General features: G+C 47.7%; 1 protein-coding gene across 2 annotated transcripts; it reads left to right on the top strand.

The window, feature by feature from the left end:
- Positions 1-2,031: 2,031 nt before the first annotated feature.
- LOC144133359 (uncharacterized) lies at positions 2,032-15,478 on the top strand. 2 transcript variants are annotated; one of them, XM_077666429.1, is made up of 11 exons: positions 2,032-2,276; positions 3,148-3,222; positions 4,497-4,660; positions 5,538-5,596; positions 6,285-6,641; positions 8,912-9,178; positions 10,271-10,470; positions 11,219-11,364; positions 11,933-12,217; positions 13,444-13,526; positions 14,447-14,593. In XM_077666429.1, exons 1-11 carry the CDS (start codon positions 2,181-2,183, stop codon positions 14,467-14,469), a joined length of 1,755 nt encoding a protein of 584 aa, XP_077522555.1. In that variant the 5' UTR covers positions 2,032-2,180; the 3' UTR covers positions 14,470-14,593. The 2 variants fall into 2 exon arrangements, with proteins under 2 accessions (XP_077522555.1, XP_077522553.1); XM_077666427.1 differs by lacking the exon at positions 14,447-14,593 and adding an exon at positions 14,820-15,478 and having other exon boundaries at positions 2,033-2,276.
- The last annotated feature ends 370 nt before the right edge of the window (positions 15,479-15,848 follow it).

Raw genomic sequence — 15,848 nt, 5'->3', positions numbered from 1 at the left:
ACCACACTCTTTCACCGTGATCTAAACTAAGAGCTCCTCGCAGCCCAAAAGGCGCTGCGCAAAGTAAAGGGAGGGGTCAGTGCAATCCCCCCCCCTTCCAAAAAAAAAAGGGAGGGGGGGGGGTGTCTCAGAAGACATGCACTGGAGGCGCTAACATAAACTTTTCCCCTACCCAACACAGAAGGGCCAGGGTCATTATCAGATTTTCCTGACAACCGGATTACCCCGGTCATGCGGCTGCATGTGTGGCCGTAACGAAATGCGACTTCTGTTTTTTTTTTTTTGCGCCCGACCGCGGCGGCTGCGTTTTTATGGAGGAAAACCGCTAAGGCGCCCGTGTGCTGTGCGATGTCAGTGCACGTTAAAGATCCCCAAGTGGTCGAAATTATTCCGGAGCCCTCCACTACGGCACTTCTTCTTCCTTTCTTCTTTCATTCCCTCCTTTATCCCTTCCCTTACGGCGCGGTTCAGGTGTCCAACGATATATGAGACAGATACTGCGCCATTTCCTTTCCCCCAAAACCAAATATTATTATTGTTGTTTTTGCGCCGCCGCGGTATGCCCCGCGTACACTATAGTCATGGTAACGTATAAAGCTGCTTCTATAAAGGATACCAGCAGTAATCACCTCCAGGGACTCCGTAATAGACTAGAGAGAGGGGAGGGCGGTTACCCCGCCCCCTCCCGCTCCACAGTCTCCAACTACTAGCGGCGCTCAGACCAGATCTCTGACAAACACTTCAGTTCTAGTCTCCAAATCATTCAAGCCATGCTTGGTATTAGTGCAAAGAACCGTATGCCACAGGCTGCGCTACTCCAAGCCGCTCTGAGCTACATAGTTGAAAAGCACTCGCAAGCGACTCAAATTTTCGCCAGCGGCTCCTGTTCTGAGCAGAGCTCCTCCTATCGCAAATGCTCTCCTATCGCCTTGAGCAGATGACGTCTTCCATATCGGCGGAGCTGCACGGCTTCAAGGACGCTGTCTTAAATATACTTGCACCGAATAACTGGACGATATTCGGTGGGCGGATGAGATAAAGAAGTTTGCAAGGATACGGTGGCCCAGCTGGCAAAGGACAGGGTTAACTGGAGAGACATGGGAGAGGCATTTGCCCTGCAGTGGTCGTAGCCAGGCTGATGATGATGATGATGAATGCAGCTCTACAAACCTCTCAAGCCTGCTTAGGAATACTAACCATAAGCCAGTCTACCGTGACACTGGATACTTCCATCACTTGGCCATCGTCGCAGACAACTTCCTAAGCGATCCCAGCACGCTGCGGAATTATAGGCAACGAAAAGGCTGGCGAAGCGGCTCGAAGAGGTCTCCAGCACCGGAACCGTCCCGAACGGCAAAAAAGTACGCATATGAGGAAATGGATCGGCTCTGGGGCATGCCATCACATCATTATGCATTCCTTCATTCTTTTGAGCCACAGTTAAAAGCTAGGCTCCCGCACTGACTCCCTAGAATGTCCAGCTTACGCAGACAAGCGAGCATACGAGCATCAAACTGAAACTCGCGCAAGTGCCAGTATGTTCGTCATATCCCATTATATCAAAATTATACTTCGTCAAAACGCAATATCAAATCCATGAGCTTCTATGGGGGCTTATAACCGCCCATTTTTATGCTTTTAGCTACAGGTGAGCTCCTGAACTGAATTTCCCTGGCTTTGCCGCAGCGAAAACTGATGGGAAGCATACTAGGGCCTCACATAAAGGCTGCACTTTATTTTCGCAAAGCCATCGGTACATTAGCTTGAATGACTGAATTGAATAATTGCGCCCTAGCGTGTGCTCCCATCTATTGAGATGTAAACGAACCCTAGCGCGTACGGATCGCTGACGTATGCGTCGATGTTTATGGCGTTCGCTGCAAGCTGCGATTAATAATTGAAAGTAGCAATTTTTGCAAGATGCTCCGCATCCGCTGCAAAGGCACTGTTCCGGTGGGCTTAATGGTGTAAAAACGTCACGCACAGCTTTTTTCGGAAGCGCAGAATCAGTGATTTATGAGGAAACTATTTGCGAACTGCCGCCGCGCGGAGCAACACAAAATGGCGGGCGCTGGTGTGCGTTGCTCTCTGCGTTGGTGACTGTTGCTCGTGATGCGGTGTATTTTTCATTGCGGTAGACGCCTAGTGTCGTGACGCGATGCGCCTAGTTTAACGCAAACATGAAGAAGATCGTCCTGAGGCCCGTCGAAGGCGGGCAAAAGACAGTGGAGCTTAATATCGGCAAAACCATCATTGGCCGGGGACCCCTTCTCGAAGTAAGTCGCCGATCGCGCCCGACCGTTCGTTTCTCAATTGCGCGGCGCGCTGCTGGTGTAAGTACAGATTTGTGCCGAGCTTCGATCGTCGAACTTGCAATCTGCTAACTTCTCGCAGATGCATGCAACCCGATACGCCTGAGTGTTTCTGGAGGCGCCTGTAAAACAGCCCAGGTCCATTACGGCGGCGTCCCCAAATTTTTAGTGTATTTTTTTTATCTGTGTAGTTCTTCCTTCACGGCAACAGTGGCGGGTGACTGACCGGACAGGCAGGGCTGAAACAACGCGTCTTGAGATGAGCCGTTCCTTCGACACGCTGTGGTTTGTGCTGCAGCGCGGTTTTTCACGGGCTCGATCGAGTATTGGACGGGATCGCTATCGGCCAGGCCTCGAGCGCTGGGGATAAGGTGCATCGGACACGCGTGGAATTCCCGGCGCTTGACTTGCCTGTTTACATGACCCCGGCGAAACCGGCGTCTTAAACTCGCATCGCGTATGCGGTGCACGTATGTTTCATGCTTACTTAACAGGATAAGTTGCTTTAGAACCTTCGGAAAAGAGAAGTAAAGCTTGGGAGAGGATGCAGTGCTGTCTAAAACATAGCTGACATCCACCCCGACAGTGCGCGGTGTGTGGAAAAGGCTGATCACTTCCTTGCCAAGCACCTTTTACAAATATGCACTGAAAGTTTACACCCATCACAGTCTTCACTGTAGCGATTCCGCTATCCTGTGTTTCGGTGTGTCGAAAAATACTTAAAACTGGTCACTTCAGAGGCAGAGGCTTGACTGAAAGCTGCCCCACCTTTGATGTGCATGATAAATTTCACATCACTCCCTTATCACTTTTTTTTTCTAATCTTTTCATACAGTGCAGTGACAAGAAAGTTTCCAGAAACCATGCTGTCTTGGAAGTCACAGAAGAGGGCGAAGTCTTTCTCACACCTGTGAGTCTTTTGTGCTCGCATTGAGGTTGTATGCTGTTGTGTGGAACGAGTAAGCGTAGGCTGCTTGCCGCCCTGCTTGTTTGAGTGAACGCGTGCAAGCTGTGGCCTTTTGTTGGTTTGTGAAACATATTGGCAGCGATTGCGATGCTCTGTTGCCGTTTCCAGAAGAAAAAAAAAACCTACTACATTTTATTGATCAATAAAAAAGGCACCGGTGCTGCTGAAAGCGTTCTGCATCCATTAGCGTCATGTATTAGATGTTTTCTAGGTTTTAACAGGTTGTTGCTGAATAGGGTTGATTTATTGTTGGCCATAATGTTTGTGATGCTGGAAGCATAAGTTGAGAATTGTATGGAGTAAGTGATGCTTGATTTGTTTTGTAATTGTAACCTCAAATTGTACCTCAAGCATATAAAGCAGGTGTCTGCCTGGCTGTTCGCAGCAGCAGTTATTTTACATTTAGCGCTGAGTGAGCTTAGCGCAGATGGCACGGAGTTTGAGCGCTCTAGAAAGGTCTGTGGACAACGGTACTGCTGCCTCCTGTAAATGGTAGTCTCAGAATCCGCCAAGCGACATTCAGCAAGATGTTGACTTAATTTGCTGCAAAAGCTGGAAGCTCATGAACCCAAGCTGAGCATATTACTCATGTGCTACATTGCAGGCTTTAGACTAAAATGGTGGTAGAATTCTGGAGCTGCATTGTAAACGGGGCTACAATAGGGTTGGCCCATTTGAAGCAACTAGACAGCCTAAGTGTGTGAAGGCATGCCCAATACATTAAGTCTATTGTGCTGTGTAGATGATAAGATAATTAGAACAACAGTTAGCTAGGCGAGTTGGTTATGATCTTTTGTACAAACAGCACGGAAACACTAAGAACAAAATGGAAAACAGTGCTCATTCCACATTGTGTGTACCATGATAAAATAAGGTTCGGAGAGTCGTTGCTTTACTCACTGCATACACAAAGGCAAAAGTTGATTTCCATTGTTGCAAAGCTAACTCACTGGAGGAGAACACGGATTAATCTGTATAGAACCCAGCATGGGACTAACTGCAATGTGAGCACCTATCACAACAGCAATCTGTGGCCCTCATATCGCATGTGCTAATCAGTAATTGAAAGTAAACTTGTCCTGTGCTCAAAGGTGTCATTCTGGCATTAGAGACCTGCAGAATCGCAGGTTCAGACCTGAAATCATCTAGTTAGCTCTGACTAGACAGCCCTTACTGTTTGACAAACGATCTCTGAACTAGCATCTTTCTGTTTCCAGACCCATGTCAACCCTTGCTTTTTCCAAGCACAAGGCAAAGGGCCGTCGAAGGTTATGAAGAAGGACAAACAACAGATGCTGCAGTCCGGGGACTCCATAGCGCTGCTGCCAAATAGTTACAAGTACATTGTGGAAGTAACCAACTCATCTTCATCTTCATCCATGTACGTCATGCCTGAGCAGTTTTTTTTCCCTTTGTGACAGTCAAGCTGTCGCATGGCTCTCATTATTTTCTGTGATCATATCACCAGGCTTAAATGATTGATAGTTTCTATTTAGCCTAAAGCGTGTGTAAAACTTTTGGTTTAGTCCAATTTTTTCTAAGAGCAGTTGGGGCAAGCACCTAATGGTCCAAGCAGGTTGCCCGTTAGATTATTTGTTTTGTAAGACAGACAGTTTGGGCCCCAGCGTCTAGCTCCGACGAAGGGGAAAAATCAGGAAGCCGAAGCTGATGAAGCTCAGTTTTGAGCTCACGAACGCTGGACTACTGAGCCGCACTGTGCTAACAAAGATTGTGGCCGTCCATATTTATTGTTTGATCTGCCTCTTTAGAGTTTTTTTTACTCTTAATGTGAACATTTTGGATTGAGGGGAGGGTTATTTTCTCTCTCCCTCTCTTACTGTGAGGTCTTTGTTTTAAAAGGGAAGAATATGCGGTGATGGGAAAAAAAAGACAAAGGGCAGAAAGAAATGAGATGCATCGTGTAAATTGGGCATTTCATTTATTTGTGGGGTAATAGGATGACAAATTTTATTGCTTTTTTAGCATATAGTCAAGTTTGTCAGTACATGAAGATGTTACAAAACCACCCAAATATTGTAATGACACAATTGCTATGCATTACAGTATACCAGCACTCTTTTCATCTACCCATGTTTTCTCATGTCATATAGACATCTCTGAAGATTGTTTGTCACTTGATATTTTGCACAGAAAAAATGACCTGGCAGTAAGGCAGGGTACCGTATTTTTCATTTGAGCAGCGTCACATTGTTTCCTTGAAGTACTCATGCTTCTCTCATGTGGGGCTGCATTTGCAGATCACCAGACCTGAAAGATTCTAGGCCTGCAGACGATGCTGACAACAAGGACAGCATTGGTGAGGCAGTTATTCATCGGGGCTTGTTTGAATCATACTGCTGGATCACAAAAAAATGCAACTTTTCAGTTTGACTATCAGGAAAGGCCGAGTGCAAAAGCCACCCAGCAAGTGTGTTTTCGCAGGGTGTCATTTGAGTCTTCGTCGGTGTACTTTTTTTGCCGTTGTTGACTTTTGTTGTTGTTGTTATGAGAACACCCAAATATTGTAATGACACGATTTTTATGCATTACAGTACACTAGCACTCTTTTCATCTACCCATGTTTTCTCATGTCATATAGACATGAGAAAGAAAGAGAAAATGGAAAAGAGAATGCAGGGACAATGAGTAAATCGTGTTCTCTGATTCGCTACTTCATTCGGTTGGATAAGAGGACTGGGTGGGACGATGGAACTGAAGTGTGAAGGCAGCAAACGCACAGTATTGCCTTGTTATTTCCTGTCATTGTCAAAGAGCGCTAAAGAACACTGACTAGAGAAAATAGGCAAAGCACAACTACTGTTCGTGTTTGGCTCTTTCCTTGTGCATGCGTTCTTTCAAGCAGTTTGACCGTGAAACCGTAAATACTTGACTAGCTTGCCGTTTTGCTTGGCCGGTTTGCAGTTTTAGTGCTGCCAGCTGCATTTTGTTACATTTTAGCACTTGTTATCAGTGCGGTAGGATTAAATGCTTGCTGAATTTTGCAGCCGAGAAGCCGGCAACAGCAGTCATTCCATCTGAGGAGGCGAAGAAGAACGGGAGTACGGAGGAGAACCACCACGTGACGACAACCGCCGCCACCAAGACCGAAAACGGGGACCGGGGGAGCTCGAAAGAGGCTAGCCCAGAGGCCGTCTCCAAGGCACCACCAGCGGCAGCAGCGCGGAAGGGTGCGGGCTGTGCCACTGCCAAGGCGAGCGATGATGGCGAGAGCAAGACCGCGTCCGGGGGCACGAGGACGCTGCCTCGTTGGCTGCTGGACAGTGCAGCCAAGTCTTCTTCAGCACCAACCAGTGGCAAAGCCAGGGCCTCGAATGTACAGAAAGGGAAGCAGGCCACGTCTGGTGAGTAGGTAACCTGGTGTAGGGGCAAGCAGTGCCTGTATTCTGTCAGTGCTCACTGTGTGGACATACCTACCTGCTTGCATCCGCTTGGGTCGGTTTTGCTCCAGCCCTATGCGGAGCTGACAGCTGCATGAAGTCAGCTGACCGGTCAAAATTCATCTGGAGCCCTCCACTGTGGCGTCTTGATAAACCCCGCGTACCATGCCAGGTTATACAGTGGAACCTCGATTATACGACGTTCAGGGGACCGCGCGAAATTGTCGTATAATCGAAAATCGAAGAATGTGGGAAGTGGCTCTTGGCCTTGCGCCGAAAGCTGTTGACCGCCTTGAAAGCCCGCGGCAAGAACCTACGCCAACCAGATTAACAAAGACAAAACAAGTATTTGCGTTGACCGCCTTGAAAGCCCGCGGCAAGAACCTACGCCAACCAGATTAACAAAGACAAAACAAGTATTTGCTTGAAACAGGTTTGCAAAAAAATCTTTACTTTATTACCGTTTAAAAAAAAATCGGTAATTTTTTTTTGCACCTTTGCCCAACCTCGACGCATCAATTTCCTTTCAAGGGCTGCCACGTCCGCCAGCAGGTCGCCAACATCGTCTCGCGCGCAAGCAAAGCGCCGGATGTTGTCGACGCTCTGCAACATGTCCACGTAACTCGGAATGGGAGCGCAAACCTCTGCATCGTCGTCGACTTCCTCTTCGTCGGAAGTTTTATCGTCGAGGCACATGGTATCCATTACCTCTTCCAATGACACCGCATTGCACACTGCGACGTCGTCGTCGGCACCGACATAGTCGGCAAAGGTTGCAGGCAGCTGCAAGTTGCCAAATTCTGCTTCATCTTCTTCTTCGAGCATCACAGCTTCACTGGCGGGGGAGGCATCTCTTCTTTTGAAGCCGCAGTGCTTAAAAGAATTGGCGATTGTATCAGCAGATACTTCGTCCCATGCACTAGCAATGTAGTGCATGGCGTCGAGCACAGAAAGCTTACGGCTCGCTTGTTTGCGCTTCATTTCTGCCAACCGGCGTTGCACCAGAAACTTCCGGTATTTTTGCTTGACGCATTTGATAATGCCTGCGTCAAGTGGCTGCAGGTGACTGGTGCAGTTTGGCGGCAGGAACACAACCTTGACGTTCCTCAAGTGTGCAGTGTCGGCTGGGTGGCACGGCGCATTGTCCACAAAAAGAAGAATCTTTCTGTTCCTGGCACCCATTCTTGAGTCCAGCTGCTGCAGGAACGAAGAAAAAATGCCAGCTGTCAGCCACGCTTTCCGGTTGAATTTATATTTGCACGGCAGCCTTTTCAAGGAAGCATCGCGGCTTCTCAAACTTTCCGATCACTAGGACAGGAAGCTTCTCGGAGCCATCTTCGTTAGCACAAAATAGTGCAGTGAGGCGCTCCTTGCTCCGCTTGCCGCCGTGGCAACTTTCTCCCTTGAAGGTCAGCGTCTGTTCCGGCTGCAAATTATAGAACACGCCGGTCTCATCCGCATTAAAAACGTCGGACGGTTTGTACTCCCGTATTAAGTCCGGCAGTAACTTGGACCACTCGTTAACAGTCGAGGGGTTCACAGAAGCGCTTTCTCCGCAGCAGCGGCTGAACACAATACCATGGCGCTTCTTGAAGCGCTCCATCCAGCCATTGGACGCTTTAAAATCGTCCAGGTGCAAACGCAGTGTAACCGTCTCCGCCTTTTCTTTTAAAATGGGTCCGTCAACGGCAATCCCTGAGCTGCGTGCCTGTCGCAACCATTCCATAACAGCTGCCTCCATGGCGGCGAACTTCCCATCTTTCGCGGCTTTCCTCTTCAAGCCAAACTTGCTTGCATTCAGCAGTATGCTGTCCTTCTTGGCCAATATCGTTTTCAGCGATGACTCTCGAATGTTGAGGTCGCGAGCGATGCTGGCCTTTGTTGCACCTATTCTCTTCTCAGCTTCTTCGATTATTCGGAGCTTATCTCCCAGCGTCAGCGGTTTGCGACTCCGTGACATGGTGAACCACACCGCTCAGAGCCGATAATTCCGTAACTTGCTCGCTTCGAAAAAAGCAGATCACGTCCGGATGCGATACACGTGCGATAAACAGCGCAGAGCAGAACGGACAACTGGGCACTGGGCAGGCCGGAGTCAGCACAAAACAACGGCATATTTTACGGCATATTTTAAACGGGCTATATTTTTGTCTTGTGGTAGCTGTTGAACTATTCTCCCTGGAATGTTAACACTTCACCTGTGTTCTTTTTTTTTCTTTCTTTTTTTCTCTTAGAGCCTATGACCCCCAGAAAGGGTGCAAAGGAACCAGCAGCCAAGGCCCGTGGAAGACAAGCAAAGGCTTCCGAGAGCGAGCCAGAGAATGAGCCCGAGGGCCAGTCAGAGGACGAGGGTAGCGAGGAGGAGTCTGAGGAAGAGTATAAGCCCAAGAAGAAGAAGAAGAAACAGGAAGAAGAACGGCGCCCTGCTGCCCCCGCTCGCGATCGGAAGGGTGGCCGATCCTCGAGGCAGAACCGGGGACTCATGCAGAAGATCTCCTTAGGTAAGTGTTTTGCAGTAGCAGGGAAGGAGCATACTGAACGTAAAAGCGCAAAAAACAAGTGTGTCTTATTCTACGTCCTTGTTTTTTGCGCTTTTCCGTTCAGCATGGTAAACCAACTCGCCCAAACTCAGCCTTTATTGAAGGAGCATACTCAGAACAACAATTCTTTGTGATTGCTTCTCTTTCAATGCCTTTTTAGCATTGGTCTGCGCAGTCAAACCAAATTAAACAAACCCAGGTAGAGCGAATTAAGCTTATATCGAACTCTGAGCACACGCAATTGATTGGCTCCAAGACATGTTGCAGTGTGTGTTCAAAGAAGCCAAACCAATAAATGCTGTCGGCATTGCCAGCTGCCAGCATTGGAGAAATCGACAGAAAAATTTTTTCTTGCTGTGGAGGTCTTGCATTTCATAATGAGGCCAAGTATATAACAGATGGAAGTAAGTGACAGATGTTAGCTGCATCTGAGAATTTTCCTGTCCTTCGTGGTTTATCTGAGGGCACTTATGCAGGAAGGCTGCTGTGTTGTTTCGTGCTTTTGAGCGGGTTAGTGTTAGTAATGTATAATTATGCGATGCCTCTCTTGTGGGTGCCGCAGGTCCTGCTCTAGACTGGTGAGAAGATCAAAAGTTCTTTAGAGCGAAAGCTCTACTCCAGGACCAAACGCAAAAGCAGATTCATTGCTGAAGCCTTGAGCTTGAAGAAATAAATTAAATATTGCCAACACAACTGGGATTTAAACCCACGGCCACTGCTCGAGAGCACTATACTCTCAACGCAGCCGATCATGCCTCGTGCTAAACTGCAGCGCACCCTCGTGCTGTGCACTGCACATTGCTGTCTTCATCAACTTCCATCTACGGCGCAGACAAATTGGATCAGCTTATAACGTCAATCAGAGCTTAACCTGAGTCTAATATCTTCGCCAGACGTGCCGACGACACAGCAAAGCAAAACCATGAGTCAGTCAGGCTAAGCACATGCTTTCGCATGTCTACTCGATTTAACTACTTTAAAGCCCTACCATTTTTTCTCTCTCTCTCTCCTGTTCCTTTTTTTATGTTTGTTCTTCGTGGTTTCCACCTACAGATGATTTCATTGCAAGTGACGACGATGAGTGGGACAATAGCTCCGATGAATGGAAGCCGAAGAAGCGGCGAAGACAGGCAGATGACTCCGGCAGTGACTGGGAAGAGGAGAACCGGCGGACCAAGAAGACTGCTGTGCGCTACGCTGCGTCAGACAGTGAGTCAGCCAGTGACTGGGAGCGTTCCAGCCGGAGGAAGAAGGTAGATTGCCCCCAATGTCTTTCCCTCTCCGCTTACCCAAGTATGGGGACCAAACAATGGCGGGGTGCTTGTACTTGAATTTGGTGTCTGTCCTTTTTTTGCATATTGGGCAAAAATTCCTTACTTCCTTCACACCCTTTCATCTCTTTCCACCATCCCTTTTGCATACCCCCCCTTCCCTTTCCCCCGGTGCAGTGAGGTCACTGATTGTTCTCATACAATGATTATATACGACAATTGCTACCAAGGAGGACAGCAATGTAAACTCTAGGGCAGTGATTCTCGGCTATGTGTGTGTTGGGGACCTCTTGCGGGCTGACTCAAGTGGTCAGGGACCCGGGTGGGTGGGTAGACCATGTATGATGTCGTCACAAAGAATGGAAGTATTTTCAATGTGAAATAGACACTGTTTATTGCTTGCACAAGCAGCTGATTGGGTATGCAGTGTTTGCATTGAAACATCGCTGTTTTTTTATCAGCCTGCAACAAAAACGGAGCAGGAGGAAGGGGACAGCGTTGGAAAGTAGCAGCTTTGAAGAAAGCTTTGAGGCGTCGGTTAGGACAGACCTTACAGCATTTTTGGGAGCTCCTGCTTTCTGTCAAGTTGTTTTCATTGTGGCATGAAAATGTTTACCTTTTCTTGATAAGGGCACAGAAGAGGTAGAAGCGGACGACCTCTGCCACTTTTGCTTTACTTGTAAGCGTTCTGGCATTGGAAATGTTTGCTTGCTGCTTATTTCTTGCCCAGCCTGCGACAAGGACACGGAACAGGCGGAAGCGGTCGACCTCGGAAAGCGGCAGCTCCGAGGAGAGTGAAGAGGCACCTGTCAGGAGAGGTCAGAGGCGCCAGCCCGCAAAGAGGCCCACCTGCAAATATGGCAAGAAGTGTTTCAGGTCAGCACACAAGTGGTCCACTGCGCTCACCAACTTTCTTTTTTTTTTTTCTCCTTCGCATAGAGGCGTTAAGGGTGCTGTAAACTTGGGACATTGTTATGCATGAAAGGCTGATGAATGAATTTCTTGCTTTCATTTGGTGCCGAAACAAAAAAACATGAATGGCTTTTTGTAGCATGATGGAATGAAAAAGTTTCACTTAGAAAGGTAGAGATTTTTGCCACAAGAACGAGAACTTTATGTGTCATGCTGAGTTCTGTAGAGAGTTCAAGTTGAAGTGATAAAAAACCTAAGAGGAAAGGGCAGGAGCTAAAAGGTGAAGCCTTGCCTGCATGCATGCCTGTGCATGTGCAAGAGAGAGAGAGTGTGTGTGTGTGATGAAAGCATTGGAGCCACACACCTGCCAAAGCCAGTACTTAACATACACAGCCCATCAAGAGCATGCAGCATGTTTGGTGCGTGATGAATGTACTCTTTGGGCCTGGCCAGTAATGCTTCATCGGAGCTCCAAAGTGCCCTCCATGGTGGCCAACAGTTTTAATTTTCCCGCTCATTTTCTCGGGGGCAGAAAAAATGCACAGCACCTGAAGCAGTTTAGCCACCCTAAGGACTCTGACTACGAGGGCTCCTCGGCTGACGAGGAAGAGTCCAAAGACGAGGAAGAAGCAAAGGACCACACTGACGGCAGTGAAGCGGAGAGTGACAGCGACCATGGCAAGAAAGCCTCCAAGCGACCCACTCCTACTGCTTCCAGCAAAAAGCGCACCAAGCCACTGCAGGAAGAGAGCGACCACGACGAGAGCGGAGATGAGGACGACAGACCGATGTGCCGATATGGGAAGGAGTGCTTCAGGTTAGAGTGGTCTTGCTTATCACACGAGCAAGTAAGAAGAACATGACATGGTGCATGCAACTAACTACCACCCTTGGACTAAACTGAACCTTGTAAACCTACTGGCCTACCAATGCTTGCTTTAAGGACAGTGTACTGGAGGCTTAGTTATGTGCACCTAAGTTGTGAACGGTTGAATTGTAAAGAAACCTGAGTGCTTTGAAAGTGGCAGTGGTGAAATTTAATCTTAGTTTCTATTACTTTTGTCTTGCCCAAATTGTTGTGTGAGGCTATTGTTTTAAGCGCATTACCTTTCCTAGAGCAGTATTGAGTGGAAGGTGCAGATGTCTTCCATTGCTGCAGTCCATTGCATTGATGAGCTGTTGGTCTGTACTTTCAGAATTGTTTGTCCTCATGGATTGTGACAGTCTCACAGTCACTTGTTGTGAACCACAGAAAAACAGCTAATAAATTGATAACGAAGCCAATAACTGTAAATAGCTCAATTCGAACTCAGTTCTCTTATATTCTGAGGTAGCTATTACTGTGAACCAGTTGTTGCTGTTCTCGTTGTTGCGTTCTCGTTGTACCGTTCTGGCTGGTCTGGAACGAAGTTTTGTTTCTTTCTCGTGTAGTACCCCTCTATCAACTGGCTTATAAAAAGCACATCAAGTCAGTTGAGCAACGGAAGGGTGAATTTGCAACATGGAACCGGATACAAGTGCAACGCAAATTTGTAGCATAAGGGCATGAACGAAAGACGCACCTTTCGTCATAACTAAAAAACTGCATGGTGCGCACCTATGCCATGTTGACTAAGGTTCTTGTACAACCTCCCGGCATTCTGCGTTGAGGGTTTGGTTGCAGCCTCAGAAGGTTAGGCAAAATAAAGAGACTGAAAACACAAAGTTCTGCAGAGCCACATTTTCTCTCACAGTTTGTTCCAAGTAGGGGTCAGTGGCTTGCGCACCTGCATGGTTGGTCCATCGAAATGCGGGGATGCAAAAGTGCTTCTATGCTGTGCGATGTCAGTTCATGTTAAGGAACCACATATGGTCTAAAATAATCCAAAGCTCTCCACCGCAGCATCTCTCATAGCCCATGAGCAGCTCTTGGAAGGTAACTCTCGTACCATATTGGACCGTACTATATTCGCGTCAAGTTCTTTGCTTCTACTCCACTGCAAATGGATTATTCAACAGTGTATAGTACCACTGTGCTGAATTTGGTGTTTCTTCATTTCGCAGAAAAAACGCCCAACACTTGAAGAACTTCAGGCACCCCGCAACAAGCAAGAAGAAGGAGCCTCCAAAGCAGACTAGCAAGAAAGGTAAGTGTAGGAAGTTTGACGTTACGTTGAACCGGCTGCTATAGAATCTTTTTGTTCTTATTGTACAGCATTGTCTCTTTTCTCACGGCTTGTACCCCTCTCACGCTATGGATTTAGCGTCGTACCCAAGGTAATCCATTGGCTTTTGTCGCTGTGCCATGACAGAAACTAATGTTGTTCACAGTTGCCAGTAGTGCTGATAGTGCCACATGTAAATTGTTGCTCCTGGTGGCCGCCGCCCACTATCTGTTTTCTCCCCTCAGTGTCATCAGGGCACCCCTTACGGGGCTTCCCACTGAATGGCACCAATGTTCTCTGCGTGCCACCAATAAGTGACACAGTTCTTTAGGTGCTTTACGTGGAGGAAGACCAAGAGAAAGTTGGGATAGTTGGCTGTCAAGTTAGGTACGGAGAGGGCATCTTAGCACTGATCGGGTGAGGCGCTACATAGGTATTGGTGTTCAGCCACATCAAATCGGTACCAATACAGCCATAGAGCCAAAACATTAAGCAAGTGCTTGTCCATGTCTCAGACAGTGTTGGTCTTCGCATGTATCACAGATTTGTGCTCAAGAAAGACAGCACAGTTGTTCAGAACAGCAGTGTGATAAATATCGCATTAGGTGTTGCACTTCGCTATACCTGTTGACTCAATATCCTGCTCCAGAAGTAAAGCTTTATTTAAACACGCTGTTGTCTGTGGCAGAGGACGTTTATCACTAGAAAGTTAGCTGCGATAGGCCTAGTCAGAAAAGGCTGCAATTTGGCTTACCACATTGTGCGCTGCCCTCGTGTTTGAGACTCATTTGTACTCATATTTTGTTTCTGTTTAGTTGCAAAGCGTTCTTTGTAAACTCCACCTTTCTTTATTTGTTTTCACTTGTCTCAGACATCTTCTAAAATGCCTTTAGTTTTTACAGGAGCAAAACGAGCTGGAAAATAATCTCTACCCCAGCGGATACCTATCGTTGCTGTGTCATGCAGTACTCTCGCCATCGACTGAAAAACTACTGGCAATACCATTTTTTGAAACAGCACCGTATAAAATAACTGTCCTGGAGCATAACTATCCTGGAGCCTAACTGTCTTGGAGCATAACCATCTTGGAGCTAAACCTTCTACGGTGTCTGCGCCTCCATTTTGGAGGACAGATGCCATTAATAATTCGCCGCCTTGTTACCACCTTTGGACCTCTGCTAAGATCTGGCCAGCAGCCTTTAGCTGATAAACTGGATTCCACTCTTTTTCAACCGTAGAGTTGTGCCAGAACACAAACCCTTTTGCCTTTACCAGCAAAGCCACGGAGGAAGGTGAAAAGATCATCGGAAGAAGAAGAAGACGAGAGAGGGGAACAGTCGGGCGACGAGTACGAGTGGAAGGACGACGAGGACGGCAACAACGAAGAGGACGGCAGTGAACAAGAGAAGAAGGCGAGCCCTGCCAAGCGAAAACGCACAGCAGAGCGTGCAGCCACTGCCTCGGCTGCAGCCGATGACTGAGTGCCCTGGTGGTGACTGGAGTGCCCCCTGGTGGTGTGCAAGTGCGTGTGTGTGTGTCCACCCCACGGTGTTTAGAAGCTGTGCAGTGCCCCCCCCCCCCCTTTTCCCGCCCCCAATTGCAATGGCATTTCGTTTCCTCGCACAAGCCCCGTCGTGATGGTTCGTGCTTCTGAAGCAGTGGTGTAATGTGCAGTCTTTTCCTCTCGCTGCCTACCTTTTGCAGTTCTTGTAATGGAACTCATTGAAGTCCCCCACTTTGCGAAGTGACTAAGAAAGTGTCTTGTGCAGTTGGTTAACCCCCTGCTAAAAGTCGAAACCATGCAAGCTGTGACATTATTGCCATCTATCCGTCATTGCTTCCTTTGTCATTTTCATTGCCCTGCTTGTACCATAGCTGCACTTTTTTTTTCCCCCAAATTTAAATGAGTGTGTGACTTGTTTCATTTTCTTTAATTGCCTGTGTCATTGTTTCCGAATTGGCACCGATAGTGTCGTGCAGTGACAAAAGGTGCCACTGTGGTCGTTCAGGATGGTCCACTGTGAGCTAAGAATGAGCCCGGACTGCAAAGCTGCCGCACAAGCATTTGTTAGTGCACTGTTTACTCGCTGGCCTATCCGGAGGCTGCTTAGTAGGGAGAGGTGTATTTTCACTTTGATATTCAAGCTGGGCATTGGGCTTGGGAAATTTAGCCTCATTCCAGAAAGCTTTCTCAAATCTTGGCAAGTAAAACTGGGAAGGGCCCCGCCTGACTTTCTGGATTGAGCTTAAGCTTGCACAGGATAATTTATTTTATACAGGTTAACATACTCCAGTCTCTCTCTG

Source organism: Amblyomma americanum, chromosome 5 (assembly GCF_052857255.1).
Source record: "Amblyomma americanum isolate KBUSLIRL-KWMA chromosome 5, ASM5285725v1, whole genome shotgun sequence".
In the NCBI taxonomy this organism is placed as follows: domain Eukaryota; kingdom Metazoa; phylum Arthropoda; class Arachnida; order Ixodida; family Ixodidae; genus Amblyomma; species Amblyomma americanum.
The sequence above is the reverse complement of the archived record's forward strand: the minus strand, read 5'-3'. Positions and strand labels throughout refer to the sequence as shown.

Bases quoted from the DNA above. Each gene is read 5' to 3' on its own strand.
- LOC144133359 (XM_077666427.1), top strand. From the start codon at position 2,181: ATGAAGAAGATCGTCCTGAGGCCCGTCGAAGGCGGGCAAAAGACAGTG. The intron at 4,661-5,537 runs GTACGTCATGCC...CTGCATTTGCAG, and splicing joins TCATCTTCATCTTCATCCAT to ATCACCAGACCTGAAAGATT. The intron at 10,471-11,218 runs GTAGATTGCCCC...TTTCTTGCCCAG, and splicing joins GTTCCAGCCGGAGGAAGAAG to CCTGCGACAAGGACACGGAA.